Source organism: Hemitrygon akajei, chromosome 2 (genome assembly GCF_048418815.1).
Source record: "Hemitrygon akajei chromosome 2, sHemAka1.3, whole genome shotgun sequence".
NCBI lineage: Eukaryota > Metazoa > Chordata > Chondrichthyes > Myliobatiformes > Dasyatidae > Hemitrygon > Hemitrygon akajei.
Genome location: NC_133125.1, coordinates 193,349,919 through 193,373,315, shown reverse-complemented (window position 1 = coordinate 193,373,315; position 23,397 = coordinate 193,349,919). Strand labels below are relative to the sequence as shown.

The 23,397-nt window shown below is 45.5% G+C and overlaps 1 protein-coding gene across 1 annotated transcript in view; it reads right to left on the bottom strand.

Moving 5' to 3' along the window:
* Positions 1 to 23,397, bottom strand: part of LOC140721834 (uncharacterized) — a 67,027-nt gene that overhangs the window by 4,033 nt on the left and 39,597 nt on the right. Inside the window, exons 12-18 of the mRNA XM_073036652.1 lie at positions 20,371 to 20,393; positions 20,155 to 20,273; positions 15,122 to 15,750; positions 11,477 to 11,655; positions 3,499 to 3,964; positions 3,325 to 3,420; positions 271 to 501 (exon numbers count right to left, since the gene is read on the bottom strand). Coding sequence (XP_072892753.1) covers positions 271 to 501; positions 3,325 to 3,420; positions 3,499 to 3,964; positions 11,477 to 11,655; positions 15,122 to 15,750; positions 20,155 to 20,273; positions 20,371 to 20,393 — 1,743 coding nt within the window. The remainder of the gene's footprint in view (positions 1 to 270; positions 502 to 3,324; positions 3,421 to 3,498; positions 3,965 to 11,476; positions 11,656 to 15,121; positions 15,751 to 20,154; positions 20,274 to 20,370; positions 20,394 to 23,397) is intronic.

Below are 23,397 nucleotides of genomic sequence, written 5' to 3'. Positions count from 1 at the left end.
CTAGACTCTTCCACTATTGGAAACATAGCCTCCACATCCACTCTGCCTAGGACTTTTAATATTTGATATGCTTCAATGAGATGCCCCCCCCCCCAACCATTCCTCTAAAACATTGACCCAGGGAAATGCAAATAAAATCACACTCTCACTGTCAATGATGCAACATCTCATTCCACAAGAAGTCACAGGCATTTCCCAGACTGTCCGGCATTTCACCTACTGCTCTGTGACTGCACTTTGACTGAACTAATCTGAAACATCATCGCTCACCTTCAGAAATATCACACCTTCTTGCTCCAATCGTTTCTGTAACTTTGAGACTTCCAGCTGTATAGAATTTAAATCCTCCTGGATCTCTCGAAGATTTTTCTCCATTCGGTTTAGAATCCTCTCCTCTTCGTCCCTGAGATCTCTAAGTATGCGCTGCTCTTTCTCAGCGAGAATCTGGTGCGTTTTAGCGAACTCAGATGTGACGTGGGAATGCAGAATATGTGACTGTTCCTGTCGAATGAAAGGTGAGTATTGTTGTGACGCACAGATGAGAGAGGCTGTAGGTGCTGGGAATCTGAGGCAACACGCACAAAACACCGGAGGTACACAGTAGACCGGGCACCATCAGCACGTGTAGGTGGCAATGAACAGTCGACATTTTTAAGTTCAAGTTGCTGTTATTGTCATTTCGACCATGAACTGCTGGTATAGTACACAGTAAAAATGAAACAACGTTCCTTCAGGACCCTGGTGCTACATGAAACAACACAAAACTACACTATGTGAGACAGCACAAGGCTACACTAGACTGCGTAAAACAACATAAAAACTGCACTAGACTACAGATCTGCACAGGACTACATAAAATGCACAAAACAGTGCAGGGCAGTACAATAATTAATAAACAAGACAATAGGCACAATAGAGGACACATTACAATGTCAGTCTAGACTCCGCGTACTGAGGAGTCTGATGGCTTGGGGGAAGAAACTGTTGCACAATCTGGTCGTGAGAGCCCGAATTCTTCAGTACCTTTTGCCAGATGGTAGGAGGGAGAAGAGTTTGTGTGAGGGGTGTGTGGGGTCCTTCACAATGCTGTTTGCTTTGCGGATGCAGCATGTGGTGTAAGTGTCTGTAATGGTGGGAAGAGAGACCCCGATGATCTTCTCAGCTGACCTCACTATCCGCTGCAGGGTCTTGCGATCCGAGACGGTGCAATTTCTGAACCAGGCAGTGATGCAGCTGCTCAGGATGCTCTCAGTACAATCCCTGTAGAATGTGATGAGGATGAGCGGACTCTCCTCAGCCTTTGCAGAAAGTAGAGATGCTGCTGGACTTTCTTGGCTATGGAGCTGGTGTTGAGGGACCAGGTGAGATGCTCCTCCAGGTGAACAGCAAGGATCACCAAGACAAGACCCTTCATCAGGACTGGAAACAAAGGGCAGAGGCCAGAACAAAAGGCGAGGGAAGTGGGCTGTGATTACAAGCTGGCAGTCAGCAAGTAAATCCAGTTGAGAGGGTGAGGGAGTAAGAAGTTGGAGGGGAGGGAATGATGTGAGAAATAGGGAGGTGGTAGTTAAAGGAGGAAGCGGCAGAAGAAGGAATCTGATAGGAGAGGAGAGTAGACCATGGAATAAAGGCAAGGAGGTGAGGAACAGGAGAGAGGAAAGTATGTGCGATGTCTCATCAGTAAGAAGGACGAGTCAGCTTACAGAGAGGAGGTGCAGCGGCTAACGGACTGGTGCAGAGCCAACAACCTGTCTCCGAATGTGAACAAAACAAAGAGATGGTTGTTGACTTCAGGAGGGCATGGAGCGACCACTTCCCACTGAATATCGACGGCTCCTTGTTAGAGATCGTTAAGAGCACCAAATTTCTTGATGTTCACCTGGAGGAGAATCTCACCTGGTCCCTCAACACCAGCCCCATAGCCAAGAAAGCCCAGCAGCATCTCTACTTTCTGTGAAGGTTGAGGGAAGTCCATCTCCCACCCCCCATCCCCATCACATTCTACAGGGGTTGTATTGACAGCATCCTGAGCAGCTGCATCACTGCCTGGTTCTGAAATTGCACCGTCTTGGATCACAAGACCCTGCAGCAGATAGTGAGGTCAGCTGAGATCATCGGGAACTCTCTTCCCACCATTACGAACATTTACTCTATACGCTGCATCCACAAAGCAAACAGCATTATGAAGGACACCACGCACCCCTCATACAAACTCTTCTCCCTCTTGCCATCTGGGAAAAGGCTCCGAAGCATTCAGGCTCTCACGACCAGACTATGTAACAGTTTCTTCCCCCAAGCTATCAGACTCCTCAATACCCAGAGCCTGGACTGACACCTTACTGCCCTGTTGTCTTGTTTATTATTTATTGCAATGCCTGCCCTGTTTTGTGCACTGTATGCAGTCCTGGGTAGGTCTGTAGTCTAGTGTAGTTTTTTTCTGTGCTGTTTTTTACGTAGTTCAGTCTAGTTTTTGTACTGTGTCATGTAACACCATGGTCCTGAAAAACGTTGTCTCGTTTTTACTGTGTACTGCAGCAGCAGTTATGGACGAAATGACAATAAAAAGTGACTTGACTTGACTTGATAAATCATGAGGCTGGGGGAGGTGCGTGAGGAAAGAAAGGAGAAGCCCAGTGGGTTAAGAGAAATAAAGTAGGGAGTGGAAGACCGACAGGAGTGGTTACCCAAAGTCAGATAAGTCGATGTTGATGCCGTCAGTTTGGAGGAATATTGGGAACGGCTCCTACCGCCTGCATCTGGCCGCAACGTAACTTTAGAGGAGGGAATGTACAGATGTATCAGTGTGGGAATGGGAAGCGGGATTAAAATAGCTGGCAACCGAGAGATGCTTGCTTTTACAGCGGATGGAATGAAGATGGGCAACGGGACTCACCGATGTAGAGGAGGCCGCACCTAGAGCACCAGAAACAGCAAAAGACCCCAGTGGATTGACATGTGAAGTGCTGCCTCACCAAGAAGAACTGCTATCGGGCCCCGAATGGTGGTGAACGGTCCCAAACACGGCTGCAAAAGAGGAGTTTGGCCATGGGACTAGAAACCTCATCCCGTAAAAACCCAAAGTTACAGAAGCTCTAAAAGCCTCATTCCTGGGATGGAAAGGATCTTGGAACATGGACTATATCTCTGGACAACTTGAAAGTCTGGCCCAGGATGGAGACCACTGGCAAACTGCCACTGCCCCTAAGGGCGATGGGCCAAAAGGAAGAATGGTGGTGAGGGGGCAGATGAAGGGGCAGGTTTTTCTGTGATTCAAAAGAGCAATAAATGGACACAAATTCACGCTTTAGAAGGAGAAGTCCTTACCCTAACTCCAGAGATCTTCTGCTTCTGACGTTGCTCCATTTCTTGGATTACTGACGTCCTTTTTGCGAGCGATTCTATGGAAGAGTCGATCTGAGCCTGAAATGCAATGTGTAAAAAATAAAATATTGAAAATTTAATTCGATAATCACGTGATCAAACGGCCTTTCTATTTACCTTGTACACTTTCACAGCTTCTTTAATCGGCAGGAAGCGGTGCTCTCTGTGTTCCGGTGCATCTCTACAGATCAGACAGAGCAGAGTCTTGTCCGTCTCACAAAACAGCTTCAGTTCTTCCCCATGTTCCTCGCAGTGAAGTTTACTTCCCTTCTCTTTCGGATTCAGGTTTCGTTTTCGAGCTTTCTCAGACAGTCTTGCCAAGGCCCGATTTACCCTGAGGGTGCGGTCCGCAAACTCCTCTCTACATTCCGGGCAGGGGTTTCTCTCCTCCCTTTCCCAACACTGTGTGATACAGAAGCGGCAGAAGTTGTGTCCACACTCCAGTATCACCGGATCGGTGAAGAAATCCAGGCAGATGGGACAAGTTATTTCTTCGGTTAAGCTAAGCAGCTGTATCGAAGCCATGTTGATTACCAACACGTCCGGATTCAGAATGCTTTCGGGGGGAGTTACTGACTTCCTACTTTAGGCAATACGCCTCTCTCGGAGCCCAGAAATACAAACGTCAACTAGAAGTGCTAGGAATCTGAACGTGCAAGTCACAGGCATTAGGAACCATTAAGTTCAACCCGTTAACTGCCTCCTACAATGAAAAATAAAGAAAGCATATTCATCGAAACAACCCCTTTCTGTTTGGAGTCCTGAGTTCCCCGACACCCTCGGGTCCTAAAATCCCTCGACCCAGCGTGAATGGCGCGAGTGTATTTCGTTTTTCCCTGAGAGGAGGCGTTAAAAAGTATCTACCAATATGTAAAGCAGCAGGGACGAATGAAATTGGAAATTACCATAAGATGTATCCATTAGAGTGAGGAGTATGCTTATTGTCATTCGTCAGAACACGGGGGTAAAGAAGAACAAAAATGATTGTTACTCCGGATCCGATGCAGCATTTAGAAAAACACAAAAAAACCGTAAAGAACACAATAAAAAGACAAAGGACACCACAATAACCATTATACATATATATAAAACAATCCTATAAAACTGTAGCAGTAACTGCTATATATAGACTGATTGTACGTACATAGAATGAAGCTATGCAGTGTTGGTGGTGGGGGGGGGGATTGGTGTGGGTTAATGGGTGAAGTGGTTGATCAGCCTTACTGCTTGGGAAAAGTGACTGATTTTGAGACTGGCAGTTCTGGCATGGATGCTACGTAGCCTCCTCCCTGGTGGGAGCGGGACAAACAGTCCATGAACAGGCTGGGTGTGATTCTTTATGATTTTGCTGGCCTTTTTCTGGCACCTTTCTGTATATGTGTCCTTGCTGGCAGGCAGTCCGGTGTCGGTGATGCGTTGGGCATTTTTAACTCCCCATTCCAGAGCCTTCCTGTCCTCTGCAGTTCCGTGTCCCTACCAAACAGTTACAAATAATTATGTTATGATGCTCTCAACTGCCTGAGTAAGATAATGAGACCATAAGATACAGGAGCAGAAGTCGGCCATTCGGCCCATCAAGTCTATTCCACCATTCAATCATGGGCTGATACAATTCTTCTAGTCATTCCCACTCCCCTGCCTTCACCCCATACCTCTTGATGCCCCCTGTCTAATCAAGAACCTACGTATCTCTGCCTTAAATGCACTAAATGACTTGGCCTTCACAGCCACTCGTGGCAACAAATTCCACAGATTTATGACCCTCTGATTAAACTAATTTCTTTGAATCTCAGTTCTAAATGGATGTCCTGCAATCCTGAAGTCGTGCCCTCTTGTCCTAGACTCCCCTACCATGGGAAACAACTTTGCCATATCTAATCTGTTCAGGCCTTTTAACATTTGGAAAGAATGTTTCTTTGAGATTCCCCCTCATTCTCCTGAACACCAGGGAATACAGCCCAAGAGCTGCCAGATGTTCCTCATACTGTAACCCTTTCATTCCTGGAATTACTCTCATGAATCTTCCCTGAACCCTCTCCAATGTCAGTACATCCTTTCTAAACTAAGGAGCCCAAAACTGCACACAATACTCCAAGTGCGGTTTCACGAGTGCCTTATAGAGCCTCAACATCACATCCCTGCTCTTATATTGTATACCTCTAGAAATGAATGCCAACATTGCATCCACCTTCTTCACAACTGACTCAACCTGCAGGGTAACCTTTAGGGTATCCTGCACAAGAACTCCCAAGTCCTTTTGCATCTCTGCCTTTTGAATTCTCTCCCCATCTAAATAATAGTCTGCCTGTTTATTTCTTTCACCAAAGTGCATGACCATACCCTTTCCAACATTGTATTTGTCAAGGGATAAGGGGAGAGGGCAGGAACGGGGTACTGATTGTGGATGAACAGCCATGATCACAGTGAATGGTGGTGCTGGCTCAAAGAGCCGAATGGTCTACTCCTGCACCTATTGTCTATTGTCTATTTCATTTGCCACTTCTTTGCCCATTCCTCTAATCTATCTAAGTCTCTCTGTAGACTCTCTGTTTCCTCAACACTACCCACTCCTCGACCTATCTTTGTATCATCGGCAAATTTAGCCACAAATCCATTAATACCATAGTCCAAATCATTGACATACATCATAAAAAAGCAGCAGTCCCAGCACCGACCCCTGTGGAACTCCAGTGGAAACCGGCAACCAGCCAGAGTAGGATCCCTTTATTCCCGCTCTTTGTTTTCTGCTGACCAGGCAATGTTCCATCATGCTAACAACTTCCCTATAATTCCATGTGCTCTTATCTTGCTAAGCAGCCTCATATGCCACACCTTGTCAAAGGCCTTCTGAAAGTCCAAGTACACCACATCTACTGCATCTCCTTTGTCTACCCTGCTTGTCATTTCCTTAAAGAATTGCAGTAGGTTAGTCAGGCAGGATTTTCCTTTCAGGAAACCATGCTGGCTTTGGCCTATCTTGTCACGTACCTCCAGGTACTCCATAATCTCATCCCTAACAATCAATTCCAATAACTTCCCATCCACTGATGTCAGGCTAAAAGGTTTCCTTTCTGCTGCCTCCCAACCTTCTTAAATAGCAGAGTAGCATTTCCAATTTTTCAGTTATCCGGAACAATGCCAGAATCTATCAATTCTTGAAAGATCTTTGTTAACACCTCCGCAATCTCTCTAGCCACTTCCTCCAGAACCCAAGGGTACATTCAATCAGGTCCAGCAGATTTATCCACCCTCAGACCATTAAGCTTCCTGAGCACCTTCTCAGTAGTAATTTTCACTGCACAAACTTCACTTCCCTGAAATTCTTGAATATCCGGTATACTGCGGACATCTTCCACTGTGAAGACTGTTGCAAAATATGCATTCAGTTCCTCTGCCATCTCTGCATCTCTCATTACAATATCTCCAGCGTCATTTTATATTTGTCCTATATCTACCCTTGACTCTCTTTTCCCTTTTATATACTTAAAAAGGTATTAGAATTAGAATTAGAATTTTATTTCTTACGTCCATTTCACAAAATGACAGAGTAAGAAATTGTATATTGCATCTCCGTTGCTAAGTAAATAAAACAACAAGGAATTGCCCAAACACTGAGATTGTATTTTATTGTTTTGTATACATGCACGTACAGTCAGATACATGATCAGATCAGAGTGTATTGATAAATTACACTGGTGAAAGAAGCTGTCCTGGAGCCTGTTGGTCCTGGCCTTAATGCTGCGGTACCATTTAGAACATAGAATAGTACAGCACATTACAGGCCCTTCAGCCCACAATGTTGTGCCAACCCTCAAACCCTGCCTCCCATATAACCCCCCACCTTAAATTCCTCCATATACCTGTCTAGTAGTCTCTTAAACTTCACTAGTGTATCTGCTTCCACCACTGACTCAGGCAGTGCATTCCACGCACCAACCACTCTCTGAGTGAAAAACCTACCTCTAATATCCCCCTTGAACTTCCCTCCCCTTACCTTAAAGCCATGTCCTCTTGTACTCAGTGGTGCCCTGGGGAAGAGGCGCTGGCTGTTCACTCTGTCTATTCCTCCTAATATCTTGTACACCTCTATCATGTCTCCTCTCATCCTCCTTCTCTCCAAAGAGTAAAGCCCTAGCTCCCTTAATCTCTGATCATAATCCATACTCTCTAAACCAGGCAGCATCCTGGTAAATCTCCTCTGTACCCTTTCCAATGCTTCCACATCCTTCCTATAGTGAGGCAACCAGAATTGGACACAGTACTCCAAGTGAGGCCTAACCAGAGTTTTATAGAGCTGCATCATTACCCCACGATTCTTAAACTCTATCCCTCGACTTATGAAAGCTAACACCCCATAAGCTTTCTTAACTACCCTATCTACCTGTGAGGCAACTTTCAGGGATCTGTGGACATGTACCCCCAGATCCCTCTGCTCCTCCACACTACCAAGTATCCTGCAATTTACTTTGTAAATGGAAAGTTTGCCAGATGGAAGCAGCTGAAACAGTTTGCGGTTGGGGCGGCTGGAATCCCTGATGATTTTCCGGGTACTTTTTATGCACCTGCTGCTGTAAATGTCCTGAATAGAGGAAAGTTCACGTCCACAGATGTGATGGGCCGTCTGCACCACTCTCTGCAGTGCCCTACGATTGAGGGTAGTACAGTTCCTATATCAGGATATAGCCAGTCAGGATGTTATCAATGGTGCCCCTGTAGAAAGTCCTGAGTATTTGGGGGGTAATGCCAAACTTCTTCAGTCATCTCAGGTGAAAGAGACGCTGTTGTGTTTTTGTCACCACACACCCGTATGCACAGCCCAGGTGAGATCCTCGGTGATGTGTATACCGAGGAACTTGAAACTACCCACCCTCTCAATCACAGTCCCATTGATGCCTGTCTCCATTCCTCCTGTGATCCACGACTAACTCCTTCGCTGATAGAGAGGTTGTTTTCTTGGCACCACTGTGGCAGGAAAACAAACTCTGTAGACTGTCCCATCATTGTTGGAAATAAGGCGTCCATCTGCAAATTTGATCAGCAGATTGGAGCTGAACTTGGCAACACAGTTGAGGTTGTATAGGGAGTGGAAGAGAGTCTCAGGACACAGTCCCTACGGGCTCCTGTGTTGAGGGTCGGGGCAGAGGTGAGGGGGCCTATCCTTATGACCTGCCCTCGATCCGACTGGAAGTCCAGGATCCAGCTGCACAAGGCAAAGTGCAGGCCAAGGTCTCTGGTCTTCTTGTCGAGCCTGGGGGGAATTATGACGTTGAATGTTGAACTGTAGTCCAAGAACAGCATTCTCACATAAGCATCACTCTTCTCCAGATGAGTGAGGACAGTGTGTAGTGCTGTGGTACAGCATCGTCTGTTCATTAGTTGTATCAGTAACCAAATTGTAGGGGGTCCAGTGTGAGTGGTAGCATGCTGCAGATGTAGTCCTTGACCAGCCCTTCATAGTATTTGCTTATGATTGAGGTGAGTGCAGCAGAACACATTGATGAAGGGAGATCAGTAGATGTAGTGTATATGGATTTCAGCAAGGCATTTGATAAGGTACCCCATGCAAGGCTTATTGAGAAAGAAAGGAGGCATTATGTCCAGGGCACATTGCTTTGCGTATGCCCACAGAAGGCAAAGAGTGGTTGTAGACAGGTCATATTCTGCATGGAGGTTGGTCACCAGTGGTGTGCCTCGGGGATCTGTTCTGGGACCCTTACTCTTCGTGATTTTTATAAATGACCTGGATGAGGAAGTGGAGAGATGGGTTAGTAAATTTGCTGATGACACAAAGGTTGGAGGTATTGTGGATAGTGTGGAAGGCTGTCAGAGGATATAGTGGGACATTGATAGGATGCAGAACTAGGCTGAGAAATGGCAGATGGAGTTCAACCCAGATGAGTGTGAAGTGCTTCATTTTGGTAGGTCAAATATGATGGCAGAATATAGCATTAATGGTCAGACTCTTGGTGGTGTGGAGGATTTGTGTGGGTAGGATCTACAGTTCACAGTCTGGTCACTTCTTCAGGAAAGGTGAATTTCCTTTTTATCAGTTCCACAAACACAGGATTCCATACTGGTCAATGATGTCAAAATGAATGGTGTCCATGTTTTACACAGAGAACGTATCAACTTGATGACATGACACATGTATAGATATGAGGTTAATATAAATGTATAAACTGGACGAGATCCTTAATGTGATGAAAGCTATGTATATACTGTTACGTACCCCGTAACTGGGTTAACAGACCAGCAGAAATGGAAGGATACGTTGGAGTCTGGTAGTACTGTAACTAAAGGTGTTTATTAGTAAACTAAGCAATACAGTATCAATAATGCAAATATACATATAAAACAGGTTAGCAATAATAAAAACTGAAGTGTAGGGATAAAAATCAACAGTAAAAAACAAGCTCTATCAAAGTCTAGGGGTAAATGAATAGTCATAAGGGAATATAGGGTTCAGTTCAGTTCATGCTGAGGTAGTTGTTATTGTGTTACAATGTTGGAGAGAGAGAGAGAGAGAGAGAGAGAGAGAGAGAGAGAGAGAGAGAGAGAGGTGAGCAGCTGCAGCAGGCAAACCTTCCGTCATCTTCTTGTTCCGTTATACCGTTGGGGTCACCGGTTATGACCCTTCCGTTCCAGGCTAGACCGTTCTTCAGTGATGGACTCGTCACCTAGGCAAGGGCAGACACACACACAAGTCCCCACCAGTCTGCCTTCATCCACCGTGTGCCAGACCGATCCTGCAGGCCCCCACCTTCCTGTGGGTGCACAACACTCTTTCAGTGTCCACTGGTGTGTCTGTGGGTGTCTCCCCAGACCCGTCTTTTATCCTCACTGACGGGGTATCAGCCATCCATCAACTCAATATGTCTATGTCCATCAAACTAGGCCACTCCTGCTGTCTCCTCAGGAATGTTAACGAGCAAAGAAACGTACTTGCAACAAAAGGTAAATAATCAGTGAAGAAGCCATAATACATAAAACAATCATCTCTCTCTTATCTGTAGCAGATGCCTCTACCTCTGTTCTTTGTCTCTCTCTCTCTCTCATTAGCAGCATAGTTCCTGGGGGGGGGGGTCAGCTCTGGACCCCATTTCCATCTGGTTTGTCCAGCACACATAACAATACAGCTTATGAATAAAGATTTTTTGAATAAATGACATTAAAACAGAAATGATTCTCTTACATTCGGTGTCAAGCAGATCTGGTCAGTTGAGGAACATAAGAACACTTTTGTTAGAGAACTGCTTGATTCTTCAATTAGCTGAGTTAAAGCCCTCTCCACCACTGAGCACATCTACACGAAATGCTGTCACAAAAAAGCAGCATCTAACATCAAGGACATCCACCACCCAGAACATGATCTCTTCTTGCTGCTACCATCAGGAAGAATATACAGGAACATCAAGGCTCACACCACCAGGTTCAGGAACAGTTATTGTGCCTCCCCCCTCCCCCACCACCACCACCACCACCAGTGCCTTGAACCAAAGGGAACCACAAAAAGCTTCACTCAATTTCACCTGCCCCTCATTGAACTGTTCCCACAACCTATGGACTCACTTTCAGGGAAACTTGTTCTTGATCTCAGGTTCTTGATATTTATTTCTTATTTATTTATTTATTGATTGATTGATTGATTGATTGTATTTGCACGTTTGTTGCCTTTTGCACACTGGTTGAATGCCTAAGTTGGTGTGGTCCTTCATTACTTCTATTATAGTTATATTTCTATTCATTTATTGAGTATGTCCGTAAGACAATGAATCTCGGGGTTGTATATGGGGACACACATTATATACAAATATATATATATATATATATATATAAACTTGGTAATATATTTACTTTCAACTTCCCTTTAGTCACAGCTTTGTGTTGCCATGGGTCTCCACAACAGAGGGAAAGGAGTGTTGCGCTTAATTAAAACATGTTTCCTTGTTTTTATTAGTATATTAAACATTTTGATTAGTTCAGAACAATCATGTAATAATCTAATGTTTTGCAACGCTCTACACGACATGCAGGGAAATTCTCAGAGTCGGACAAGTGGCTAGGCCCATACCTCAGCATCTCCCCGTGCCCTTACTTTCGCCTTTGGATCCCTGCTCCATCGACCGTTCTCCTCCACAGACCGGGGGGAAATCTTAGCAAAAGGTCGTTTTCAATACGAAGCTGACGATGGCTGGAAACTCGAGAAAGATTTCTGTCGGCCGTCCGATTCCCCCTGAGGTCAAGCGGCCTCCAGTTGCGCTCCGGGTCCGGGGGCTAGAGAACGGAGGGGGGCTTAGGGGCTGTGGGGCAGAAACTCCGTTAACAATATGTTGGCACCGAATGAGATCCCATTGAAACCCAAGTTTCCTCATTGTAGAACTCCAATGAGCCTGGAAATAAAGTCAGGGTGAATATAAGTGTAGAGAAAGTGAAATGAAAGATGGCTAAAGTTCGTTTATTTTCATCAGATCAGCCATCACTGTCTGGCGTGGCGTAACATTCTCTCACAATCCGCAGGGCTTGTATAGGACAGAGAACTGAACAGGAGTAATATTGCGGTCACTATCACACTCCTACCCCGCCCCTACTCCCACCCAAAAAAAATACAAACGGTCTTTTCCAAAAGCTCCCTTCTGAAAAGAACTACAGGGCTATTAAAACAGTTTACGCCATTATAAGTGTTTCTCCCCCAGGCAGTTAATCTGATCAGCCATCGAGTTTGCCCCCAACCCCACATGCTCCCTCTACCTATTACCGCATCACTGCACTGCAAAACTCACTGTTTTATAATGCTGTTTATAGTCTAATTATATGGTGTTATTTGTACATATTTTATTCCATTTCATACTTTAAGCTATATTATATCATTGTTTATCAATGTTGGATGTCGCTTTTGTTGCATGTGGCGCCGACACGCCACAGCAAATCTTGTTTACGCGTGCTTCAGTGGAACTTTTGATAAGATCTCGGAGCGTCGTGGGAGGTGTGTTGGAAAGACGGCAGAGGTGGAGTGCTGGGCTGGCGCGGGTGAGACACGCTCGCCCTGAGACACCGACAAGCTCATTTTATACCAAACAATTGGTTTATTGATCATTAGGGAATGTCTGTCCGGGTCTTCCCTCTCCCTCCCCTTCCCACTCTCAGTCCACAATAGAGACCCATATCGGAATCGGGTCTACCATCACTCACATATGTCATGAAATGTGGTTTTGTTTCGGCAGCAGTACAGTGGAACGCATAAAATTACTACAGTACTGTTGAAAGGTCTTCTATGTGCCCGTGCCTGCATCTTGCACGCTGCTGGATGGTTCCAGCGGGCTCCTTGCACAGTCTGTGTCCTGGGTCTTGTCTGGTGTGACAGACCCCCTGCTTGTGTCGCTGAGGCACATAGAGAGAGCCCAGAGGAGGATCGCGAGGATGACTCCGGGAACGAAGGGGTTAACATACGAGGAGGGTGTGGCAGCTTTGGGACTGACTGTGACTTAAAAGAATGCGGGGTGTGGGATCTCATTGAAACCTACCGAATGTTGAAGGGACTAGAGAGGGTAGATTTGGAGAAGATGTTTGCGATGGTGGCGTCATCCAGAACCAGAAGGCACAGCCTCAAAATTGACGGAGCTTTTTTATCCAGAGAGTTATAAATCTGTGGCATGCTCTGCCACAGACGGCGGTGGAGGCCGTCTGTGTGTACGTTTAAGGCGGAAGTTGGTCGTTTCCGATGGTCAGGGCATCAAAGGAAATGGGGTCTATGGAGTTGAGTGGGATCCGGGATAGGCCATGATGGAATGGCAGAACAGACTCGACGGGCTGAATGGCCTAATCCTGTTCCTGTACGTTATTGTCTTATGGACTCTGCAGAGCTACTGTCGGCGGCCTCTGTCTCAGCAGGGGTGATGGTGCTTAAGTAGAAGGAGAAGACTTGGAAGGGAAGGGTTAAATTAAGTTTAGATTATGTTAAGAGATCAGCGTAACGTCTATATTCTATGAATTTTAGAAATGCAGTTTCTTCTTGCGTGTATATTTTATCACATTTTCTTTTTTAGAGTAAAGGCTTTGTGAGGGATGTCGGTAGTCTAAGGTCCTCTTGCCATCATATATTTAAAGGATACACACAGTGCAGAAAAACTTAATATCCGTATCATTCCAAACGTCCACATGAGTGGCAACGATTTTCTGTGCACAGAATGTGATCACCCTTTAGAACCGATCAGATTGTGAGTGTTATGTAGGATGAACAGCTCTGATGGGCAGAAGGGTGCAGAGTTGCCCATGCTCCCCCGGGAGAATCACAAACCGTAACTGTTGCTATGCTGCTAATGAGAGAGAGAGATGTAAGAGAAAACCTGCTGGAACTGGAACATCTGCTACAGATAAGAGAGAGACAAGGGATGGGAGAGAGACTTGTTGATTCACCATATTATGACTTCTGAAAGACTTATGGCTTCTGAGAGGGTTGTTTACCTTATACCATTCTGTTCATTAAAATTCCTCAGTGGACAGCCGGAGTGGGCTGGGTTGATGGACAAAGCCATTCAAAACTGATTGACACCTGAGACCCCGTGAGTAGGGATGAAAGTGAGGTCTGGGGAGACACCACTCAGACACACCAGGAGACACACTATTGAGCACTGGTTGAGTGTGGGAACCCACGTGAAGGTGTGGGGCATCGGAGACCGAACAAAGGATCGGTCAGTTTAACTCACAGTGTTACAGCAGGGCCGGTGGGGGCTTGTGTGTGTGTCCACTCATGCCAGAGTGACGAGTCCACCACAGAAGAACGGTCTAGCTGAAGGACAGAGGGGTCATAACTGAATGGCCACAACAAAACAACGGATCAAGAACGTGAAGGAAGATTGGCCTGCCTGTAGCTGTAACTTCTCTCTCTCTCTCTCTCTCGCTCTCTCTCTCCTCCCCCTCCCTCCCTCCAACGATTACAACACAACAACCATCATCTACCTCAGCACGTATGAACTGAACTGAACTTTATACTTACATATGACAATTCATTATCCCCTAGACAACGATAGAGCTTGTTTATTATTGATTATTATTATACCCACACTTTTAGGTTTAGTATTGCTAACGTATATTTGCATTATTGATATTGGTTTGTGTATTTTACTAATAAACATTTGAAAATAGTACCACCAGACTCCAACGGATTATTCTATCTTTGCTGGTTAGACACCCAGTTACGGGGTACGTAACATGAGTAAGCCCAGAGGTTTAGTGCGACGCCATTACGTTCGGGGCGCCCCAGAATTCGGCGTTCAATTCCGGCACTGTCTGTAGGGTCGTCCCCGTGACCGCGTGGGTTTCCGCCCGGTGCTTCCCTTTCCTCCAAAGACGTGCCGCGAGCAGGTTAATTGTTCATTGTAAGTTGTCCTGTGATTAGGCTAGTGATCAACAGGTGAGTTGCTGGGCGGGGCGACTCGTTGGGCTGGGAGAGCATGTTCCGCATTTTGTCTCTAAATAAAATTAAACTTAAATCTTACACAGATCGACACTAGCAATGTAAAGAAAATCAATCAGGTTTTTTGTCATTTATATATATTGTACATTTATTTTATGATCAGTCTGTTTTTGAAATACAAACAGATTGTTTCAATCTTTACTTTCACACTAAGTATTTCGATTTCTATCGGCGGATGCTATTAATGCATTAAAATTAATGGATCAGCAGCTCTCTATCTATTGTGTTGTGCTTTATTCTCTGCGCCGGTTTTTATTTCCTGGCTCATCGGAGTTTAGGTCTCTGAATCCGCCAGTGATTAGGAACGCTTCTGCTGCCGGACCTGGCCCCCGCTCCTGCCGCCGGTCTCCTGGCCTGACACTTGGGTAGATCAAGAGCAGAGTCGCAACAGATTCTCAACGACTGGTTTTCATCCCAAGTCCCAACGAAAGGATAAAGTTTCCCCATGAAATTATTCACGGTGAAGGTGTAAAGGTGGGACTTGGTTTCCGCGTTGTAAAATGAAACTGTTCCGAGCTGGTAATTAAGATAAACTCCCACCCTCCCGGGGGCTGGATCAGAAGCCAGAAGGGATGGGTGGCTGGTGTTTGCATAAAACTCGTCACCCGACCGCTCGATGACCCAAACCCAAGTCTCCGGTCTCTGCCCGACACCTGCCTTCCTCTCCACAAACTCGGCGGCGACTCCCAGACTCCAGCCCCAATTCCCCTCCACCTCCACCTCCCAGTAATGTCTCCCCGATGTGAATCCCTCCGATCCCAGCACACAGGGCCAGACTGTGAACCTCTTCCCGGTGTCAGGGAGATCCCTCCGGATCCCGGTCCATCTCACGCTCTTCCGATCCTCAGACACCTCGAGCGCCGGATGCGCCGTTTCCACATCCAGGGTGACAGAGGCTGTGTGTAGGGTGGGGTGGGGGGGGGGGGAAAGAAGCAGAGAATTAGAGAGTCCCTGGGGATCGGGGTGGATTGAAGACTCGGGCAAGGCGGCCCAGGGACCGGAGGAGAAACCGCTCGGCCGCAGGCACTTCCTTGCCACCGACTTAAACCTTTTCCGGCATTTGTCCAACTACATCGGATGAACGACAAACTTCTGCCAAGGTTCACGCTGGTCTGTAGAGGAGAGATGGTAAGGCAAAAATCGGTGCCAGGAGACCGAGAACATAGTGGAAAGGCAGAGGAAAGTGGATGAGGAAAGCAAGGATTGATTTGACACACTCAAAATGCTGGAGAAACTCACAAAATTCGGCAGCGTCATCGAAACAGTTTATTTCTCTCTCCATAGATGCTGCCTGACCGGTGTGTGTTGCTCTGAACTTACAGCGCCTGCAGATTCTCTTCCGTTTGTGATTGATTCTATACCTCATGCTCTCTGTATTATTTATTTACTTGTTTTTTTTTAAATTATTTTCAATGTTTGTCTTCTTCAGGACATTGGTTGCTTGCCAGTCATTGTTTTCATAAATTAGAGTCATAGAAAAGTACAGCACAGAAACGGGTCCTTCGGCCCATCTAGTCCGTGCGGAATCATTTTAACTGCCTAGTCCTGTTGACCTGTATTGGGACCATAGCCCTCCATGCCCCTACTATCCACGTAGCTAACCCAACTGATCTTAAGCTATGAAATCGAGCTCACGTTGCAATTCTTGCAATGGCAGCTCGTTCCACACTGTCATGAGTGAAGAAGTTTCCCCTCATGTTCCCCTTAGACATTTCACCTTTCACCCTTAACCCATGACCTCTAGTTGCAGTCCTACCAAGCATCAATGCAAAACGCCTGTTTGCATTTAATCTATCAGAATTCTACAGAATTTGGTACACCTCCATCAAATCTCCCTCAATCTTCAGTCCTAACTTATTCAATCTTTCCATATAACTCAGGTCCTCCAGTCCGGGCAACATCTTGGAGATTCCCTCTCTACTCTTTCAGCCTGATTTATACCTTTCCTGTAGGAAAGATGCATTTATTTCCTTCCCTGTAAATGCCTGCATGAAAGTGAACCTCAATGTGCCAAATGGTGACATATATAAACTTTGGTAATAAAATTATTTTCACTTTTAAAAAACACAAGATCAACATTTCAGGTAGATAAACATGATCTACGTTCTGATGACAGGTGGGTAACGTGAAATGTTGACTTTATTTTGTTCTGTCCACATGGCGCCTAACCTGAAGAACATCCTGAACATATTTGTTCTCATATTTATATCAGATTTTAGCATCGTAGACATTTCCTTAGGCAACACACACAAAGTGCTGGAGGAACTCATCAGGCTAGGCGGTATCTATGGGAAAGAGTAAACAGCTGACGTTTCGGGCCGAGACCCTCCATCAAGGCTGCATCGGCATTTTCCTTCTGGGTTTGAAATGTAGAGTGAAAATATAAACACAATGTAGATTTTTGAGCCCATTTTTGATTATGCCGGGTAATGATCAAATATCACTCCTGTTTTAAAGAGATCCTCAATGTATTTGGGGATCTAGGAGAGACTGAATGGATATCTGTACCTCGGTTATCCCTCTGCTTGAGTTAGAGTTTATTTCTGTTTGCATTGTATGCGTTTCTACCTGGAGTAACGCTGCACCCTGCGTGTGATTATCTATTGCACGTGCAGCATCGGTGTATCTCTGTACATACAGCTGCACAGGTTAACCATGTGTGTGTGAGAGGGAGAGAGAGATGCATGGGTTCTACATATAAATTAACACACTCTGTTCGTTCTATTGTGATGTTAAGGGGGGGACAGGATGGATGTTTTGCCCACAATAGGCCAATCCACCTTCAGTTAATTTTGTTAATGGCAACTTTGATTTTTTTTAAAAACAAAATATACTTCATTCAAAAATAAAATTATGTACAATAAACCATACAATGACTCTCAGTCTTTTACAGGTGTTTCCATTACGGTCTTTACATTTTCACACTTTTTCCACCCCACCCCCTACCCCTCAACTCATGGGAAAAAGACCCTAGACTGTGGTCCTTCCCCACCGGGCCCTTGCGGTGGCTGCACCGAGTTTGAGTGCGTCCCTCAGCACGTACTCCTGCAGCCGAGAATGTGCCAGTCGGCAGCATTTTCCCACGGACATCTCCGTGTGCTGGTAGACCATCAAGTTTCGGGCAACTTTGATAGGCTGACTGCTGCCCAGGCCAATGCAGATTGTAGTCTAACAATTCCCTTTAAAATGCTAACACGGGATGGTCTCACAGCAGTTGCAAGGCTATTATGGTCATTAGAGGAGAGAACTGAGTTAACCAGCATCTGGACTACACACCAGCACAGCCTTCCGTTACCGAAACTTGTGAACTACGCGGATTGTTATAACAATCGTAGTCACCACATTGGTATTAACTCTTTTTTCAGTCTCTATGTGTTAAATAACTGGATATCAACCACTCCGGCTGCTACAGCAACATTGAGTTCACGTGCCCAGATAATAGGGTGTGATTTACTACCGGAGCTGCCCAGGTAACCTCCGACCCTCTCGATTAACCCTAATGTAATCACGGGACAATTTACAATGGCCAGCTAATCCACCCAGTGCCACTTTGTACTGTGGGAGGAATCCGGATGATCCGGAGGAATCCCATGCATTCCACGAGGAGGATGTACAGAGACTCCTTACTCCGGAACATCCCGAGCTATTACAGCATCGCGCTAACAACTACGTTACCATGGCTCCCCAAAATAAATATAAACATTTGTCAAGAAAAAATAAGCAAGCAAACAAATAAAAGCATGTATATGAATAAACAGGAATATAAATAACTTGAATAGGATAAGATATCAACCCAGATAAGTGTGAGGTGGTTCATTGTGGTAAGTGAAATGTGATGGCAGAATGGTAAGACTCTTGGCAGTGTGAAGGATCATAGTCCATAGGACACTCAAAGCTGCTGCGCAGGTTGACTCTGTGGTTAAGAAGGCGTACGGTGTATTGGCCTTCATCAATCATGGGACTGAGTTTATGAGCCGAGAGGTAATGTTGCAGCTAAATAGGACCTTGGTCAGACCCCACTTGGAGTACTGTGCTCAGTTCTGGTCGCCTCACTACAGGAAGGATGTGGAAACCATAGAAAAGGTGCAGAGGAGATTTACAAGGATGTTGCCTGGATTGGGGAGCTTGCCTTATGAGAACAGGTTGAGTGAACTTGGCCTTTTCTCCTTGGAGCAACAGAGGATGCAAGGTGACCTGATAGAGGTGTACAAGATAATGAGAGGCACTGATTGTGTGGATAGTCAGAGGCTTTTTCCCAGGGCTGAAATGGCTAGTATGAGAGGGCACAGTTTTAAGGTGCTTGGAAGTAGGTACAGAGGAGATGTCAGGGGTATGTTTTTTACGCAGAGAGTGGTGAGTGCGTGGAATGGGCTGCCAGAGATGGTGGTGGAGGCGGAAATGATAGGATCTTTTAAGAGACTCCTGGATGGAAACATTGAGCTTAGAAATATAGAGGGCTATGTTTGGCACAGCTTTGTGGGCCGAAGGGCCTGTATTGTGCTTTAGGTTTTCTATGTTTCTATGTTTCTCAGACTAGAATATAAAAGGAAGGATGTAGAGTGAAACTTTGTAAAGCACTGGAGAGACCTCACTTGTTGTGAGCAGGTTTGGGCCCCTTATCTTAGAAAGGATGTGCTGAAACTGGAGAGGGTCCAAAAGGAGGTTCACGAAAATGACTCCAGGGTTGAATAGCTTGTCATATGATGAATGTGTGATGGCTCTGGGCCTGTATTCACTCGAACTCAGAAGAATGAGAGGAGACTTCATTGGAACCTGTAGAATGGTGATAGAGTGGATATAGACAGTATGTTCCCTATGGTGGAACAGTCTAAGATCTGAGGACACAGCCTCAGAATAAAGGGTTGTCCTTTCAGAATGGAGATGAGGAGCAATTTCTTTAGCCAGAGAGCAGTGAATCTGTGGAATTCTTTGCCACAGGCATCTGTGGAGGCCAAGTCTTTAAGGCAGAGGCTGATAGATTCTTCATTTGTCAGGGTATGAAGGGTTACAGGGAGAAGGCAGGAGATTGGGGATGAGAGGAAAATTGGATCAGCCATGATGAAATGCTGGAGCAGACTGGATGGGCCAAATGGCATAATTCTGCTCCAATCTTTTATGGTCGTATGGTCTTAGATATTTAATTTATTAATTACCTTTATTTGTGATACGTATATCGAAACATACAGTGAAAATTGTTGTGTACGACAAACCAACCGGAAAGAATTGTGCAGACTTCTCAATTATTCTAATTAGGACATAAAGATCTCTACTAATTTTGAAAAAAAGTCTGTCACTTTTACCTGGTTTAATGGCATCAAGTATTTCTCTCAAAGCTGCTTTAAACAACAAGGGGTGATCGAATTTTCCAAACTGAAACATTTCATCTTCTGCATCAAATTTATATTCTTTGTTACTGATCCTGTGAATATTAAACAGCTTGTTACAAAATGAACAACAATAAAATCCTGAATAATTTTATAAAACCTTGCCAAATTTCAGTGAAGAGCGTGTCCTACCTTTCATTCTGAATCACTTCCTCCTGAAATAAATAAAACACAAATCTGAACTGATCGCAACACTAACAGCCCCCGCAAGAATTGTTGTCGGTTGCTAAAGCTAACCAACTCTCCATGCTACAAGCATGAAACAATAAATAGCAGAGAATGAAAATGTCATGATTACTGAAAGGATGCAAATAACATGAAAGGTTTAAAAACATGGGGCCCGTTTACCTGGGTAAGATGCAAGGGTAGATTCGATAGAGGATCTTAACTTATCAATGGATTGCCTAAGGAGTATGTGGAGACATGATGTCTACTTGTAAGAGGATTAAGACGCAAACCAAAAAGTAAAGACATTACCATTAACAAATTGCAGAAAGTCAGAAAGTGAATCTTGGAATGCACTGCAATGGCAGTGTTTGAATAAAAGATTTAAGGGGGAACTGGATGAATTCCTGAGAGGCCATCGAATCACAAACATGTTTGGCTGGTAGCAAAGGCAGAGATGTAGAAATGTTGACAGGGATGACAGCACCTCTACTTTCTCAGAAGTTTGCATAGATTCGACACGTCATCTAAAACTTTGGCCAACTTCTATAGATCCGATACGTCATCTAAAAATTTGGAATATGATTAATTGCATCATGGCAAGAAATGGAAACATGAATTCCCAGGAATGGGAAAGACTGCCCCCCCTAACATTAAGCATATTTACATGGAACACTGCCACAAGAAAGCAGAATCCATCATTAAGGACAGCCATCATCCAACACTAAACTGATTGCACAAACTACAGATTCACTTTCATGGACTCTACAACTCATGTTCTCAATTTTTTATTATGTTTTGTATGGTTTCTCTTTGTTCATTAGTAATTGTTGGTTTCGGTTTATATATTGTTTTTCCAAAATTATATTGTATTTCTTTATTTTCCTGCAAATGTCTGCAAGAAAATGAATCCCAAGGTAACATACCCACTTTGATAATAACTCTGACAGTGACTCTGAAGGAAGAACATCAGCAGGAGAACAGATGGATTAAATTGCATGTCAGCAATCTAGAGCACTAAGTAATTCTATACATTTAACCAACATTATTAAAAGAAATGATTGATGAAAACCAGATATAGATAACTAATCTATTGTAAGGGTCAGGTTCTGAAATTAAACGTTAGTTTCCCATCAGTGACGAAGTCCCTCTCACACCCATTACAGCAGACTTTTCTTATTAATCAAAATATACTTTATTCAAAAATAAAATTATATACAATAAACCATTCAATGACTCTCAGTCCTTTACAAATGTTTCCATTACAGTCTTTACATTCCCACACTTTTGTCACCCAGGTGGCACTCTGTTACTTCATATTTACATACACTTGTTGAGGGGTATACACCCCACCCCCTTACCCCTCAACTCCCGCAAGAGAAGAACCCTAGACTGTGGTCCTTCCCCACCGGGCCCTTGCGGTGGCTGCACCAAGTTTGAGTGCGTCCCTCAGCACGTACTCCTGCAGCCGAGAATGTGCCGGTTGGCAGCATTCCCCCACGGACATCTCCGTGTGCTGGTAGACCATCAAGTTTCGGGCCGACCAAAGAGCGTCTTTCACCGCGTTGATGATCTGCCAGCAGCACCGGATGTTGGTCTCGGTGTGCGTCCCCGGGAACAGCCCGTAGATCAGAGAGTCCTCTGTCACGCAGCTGCCTGGGACGAACTTCAGAGGTGAGTCACCGACTCCTCCTCACTGCAGTCCTCCCGTGGGCAGAGGGGTGTGGAGACGACGTTCCGGGCATACAGGAGGGATCGGACTGGGAGGGCCCCTCTCACCGCCAGCCAGGCGAGGTCTTGGTGCCTGTTGGTGAGGTCTGGTGATGAGGCATTTTGCCAGATGAACTGGACAGTCTGCTCAGGGAACCACCCCACTGTGTCCATCACTTCCTTCTCCTGCAGTGCCTGCAGGACCTTACGTGCTGACTACTGCCTGATGGCCCTGTGGTCAAAGGCGTTGACCTGAAAGAACTTCTCTACGAAGGAGAGGTATGGCGGCAATGACCAGCTGACAGGGGTGTTGCACGGGAAAGGGGCCAGACCCATCCTATGTAGCCAGGGCGGGTGAGGCAACACGTCACCTGTGAGCTTGCTGGAGTTGTCTATTCTGTCAGGTGTTCCCGATACGACATCCTTTACATCGCTGAGACCCGTCATAAATTGGAGGATCACTTCATCGAGCACCTCTGCTCCATCCACCAAAAGAGAAATTTCCCGATGGCCAAACATTTAATTCCAATTCCCATTCCCATTCCAACAAGTTGGTCCATGGCCTTCTCTTCTGCCAAGAAGAGGCCAACCTCCGAGTGCAGGAGCAACACGTAATATTCTCTCCCAGGTTACCTCCAACCTGATGACATGAATAACAATTTCGCCTTGCAGTTTTAAAAAAATCCCACTCCCTCCCATCTTCTCCTATTCCCCACTCTGCCCCATTCTCATCTGTCTATTACCTCCCCCTGGGTCCCTTCCTCCTTCTTTTTCTCCTAAGGGCAACTCTTCTGTCCTATCAGATTCCTTCTTCTCCAGCCCTTTCCCTTCCCAATGCACCGGACCTCATCTACCACCTTCTAGCTATCCTACATCCCCCTCCCTCCACCTTTTTATTCTGGCGTTTTCCACCTTCCTTTTTAGTCCTGAAAGGTCTCGGCCTGAAACGTCGCCTGTTTGTTCATTTCCATAGATGCTGGAGAAAGGTGCTTGCATGTGACTGGTCTCTCCCTCTCGCCCGATGCTCCCGGAGGAAAGTGCCTGCGTTCGCTCGGTCTCTCTCTCCCTCTCGCCCGATGCTCCCGGAGGAAAGTGCCTGCGTTCGCTCGGTCTCTCTCTCCCTCTCGCCCGATGCTCCCGGAGTTCTGGGTCTTCGGCAAGATTTAATGGAACCGGTTTGTGGATTGGACCCTGTAGTTCACATTCAAGTTTTTTTTCTCTAGTTTCTGTTTGATCCTTGCTTGTTACTTTGTGCAGTTTTGATCGGGGCGGCCTGGCTGTGCG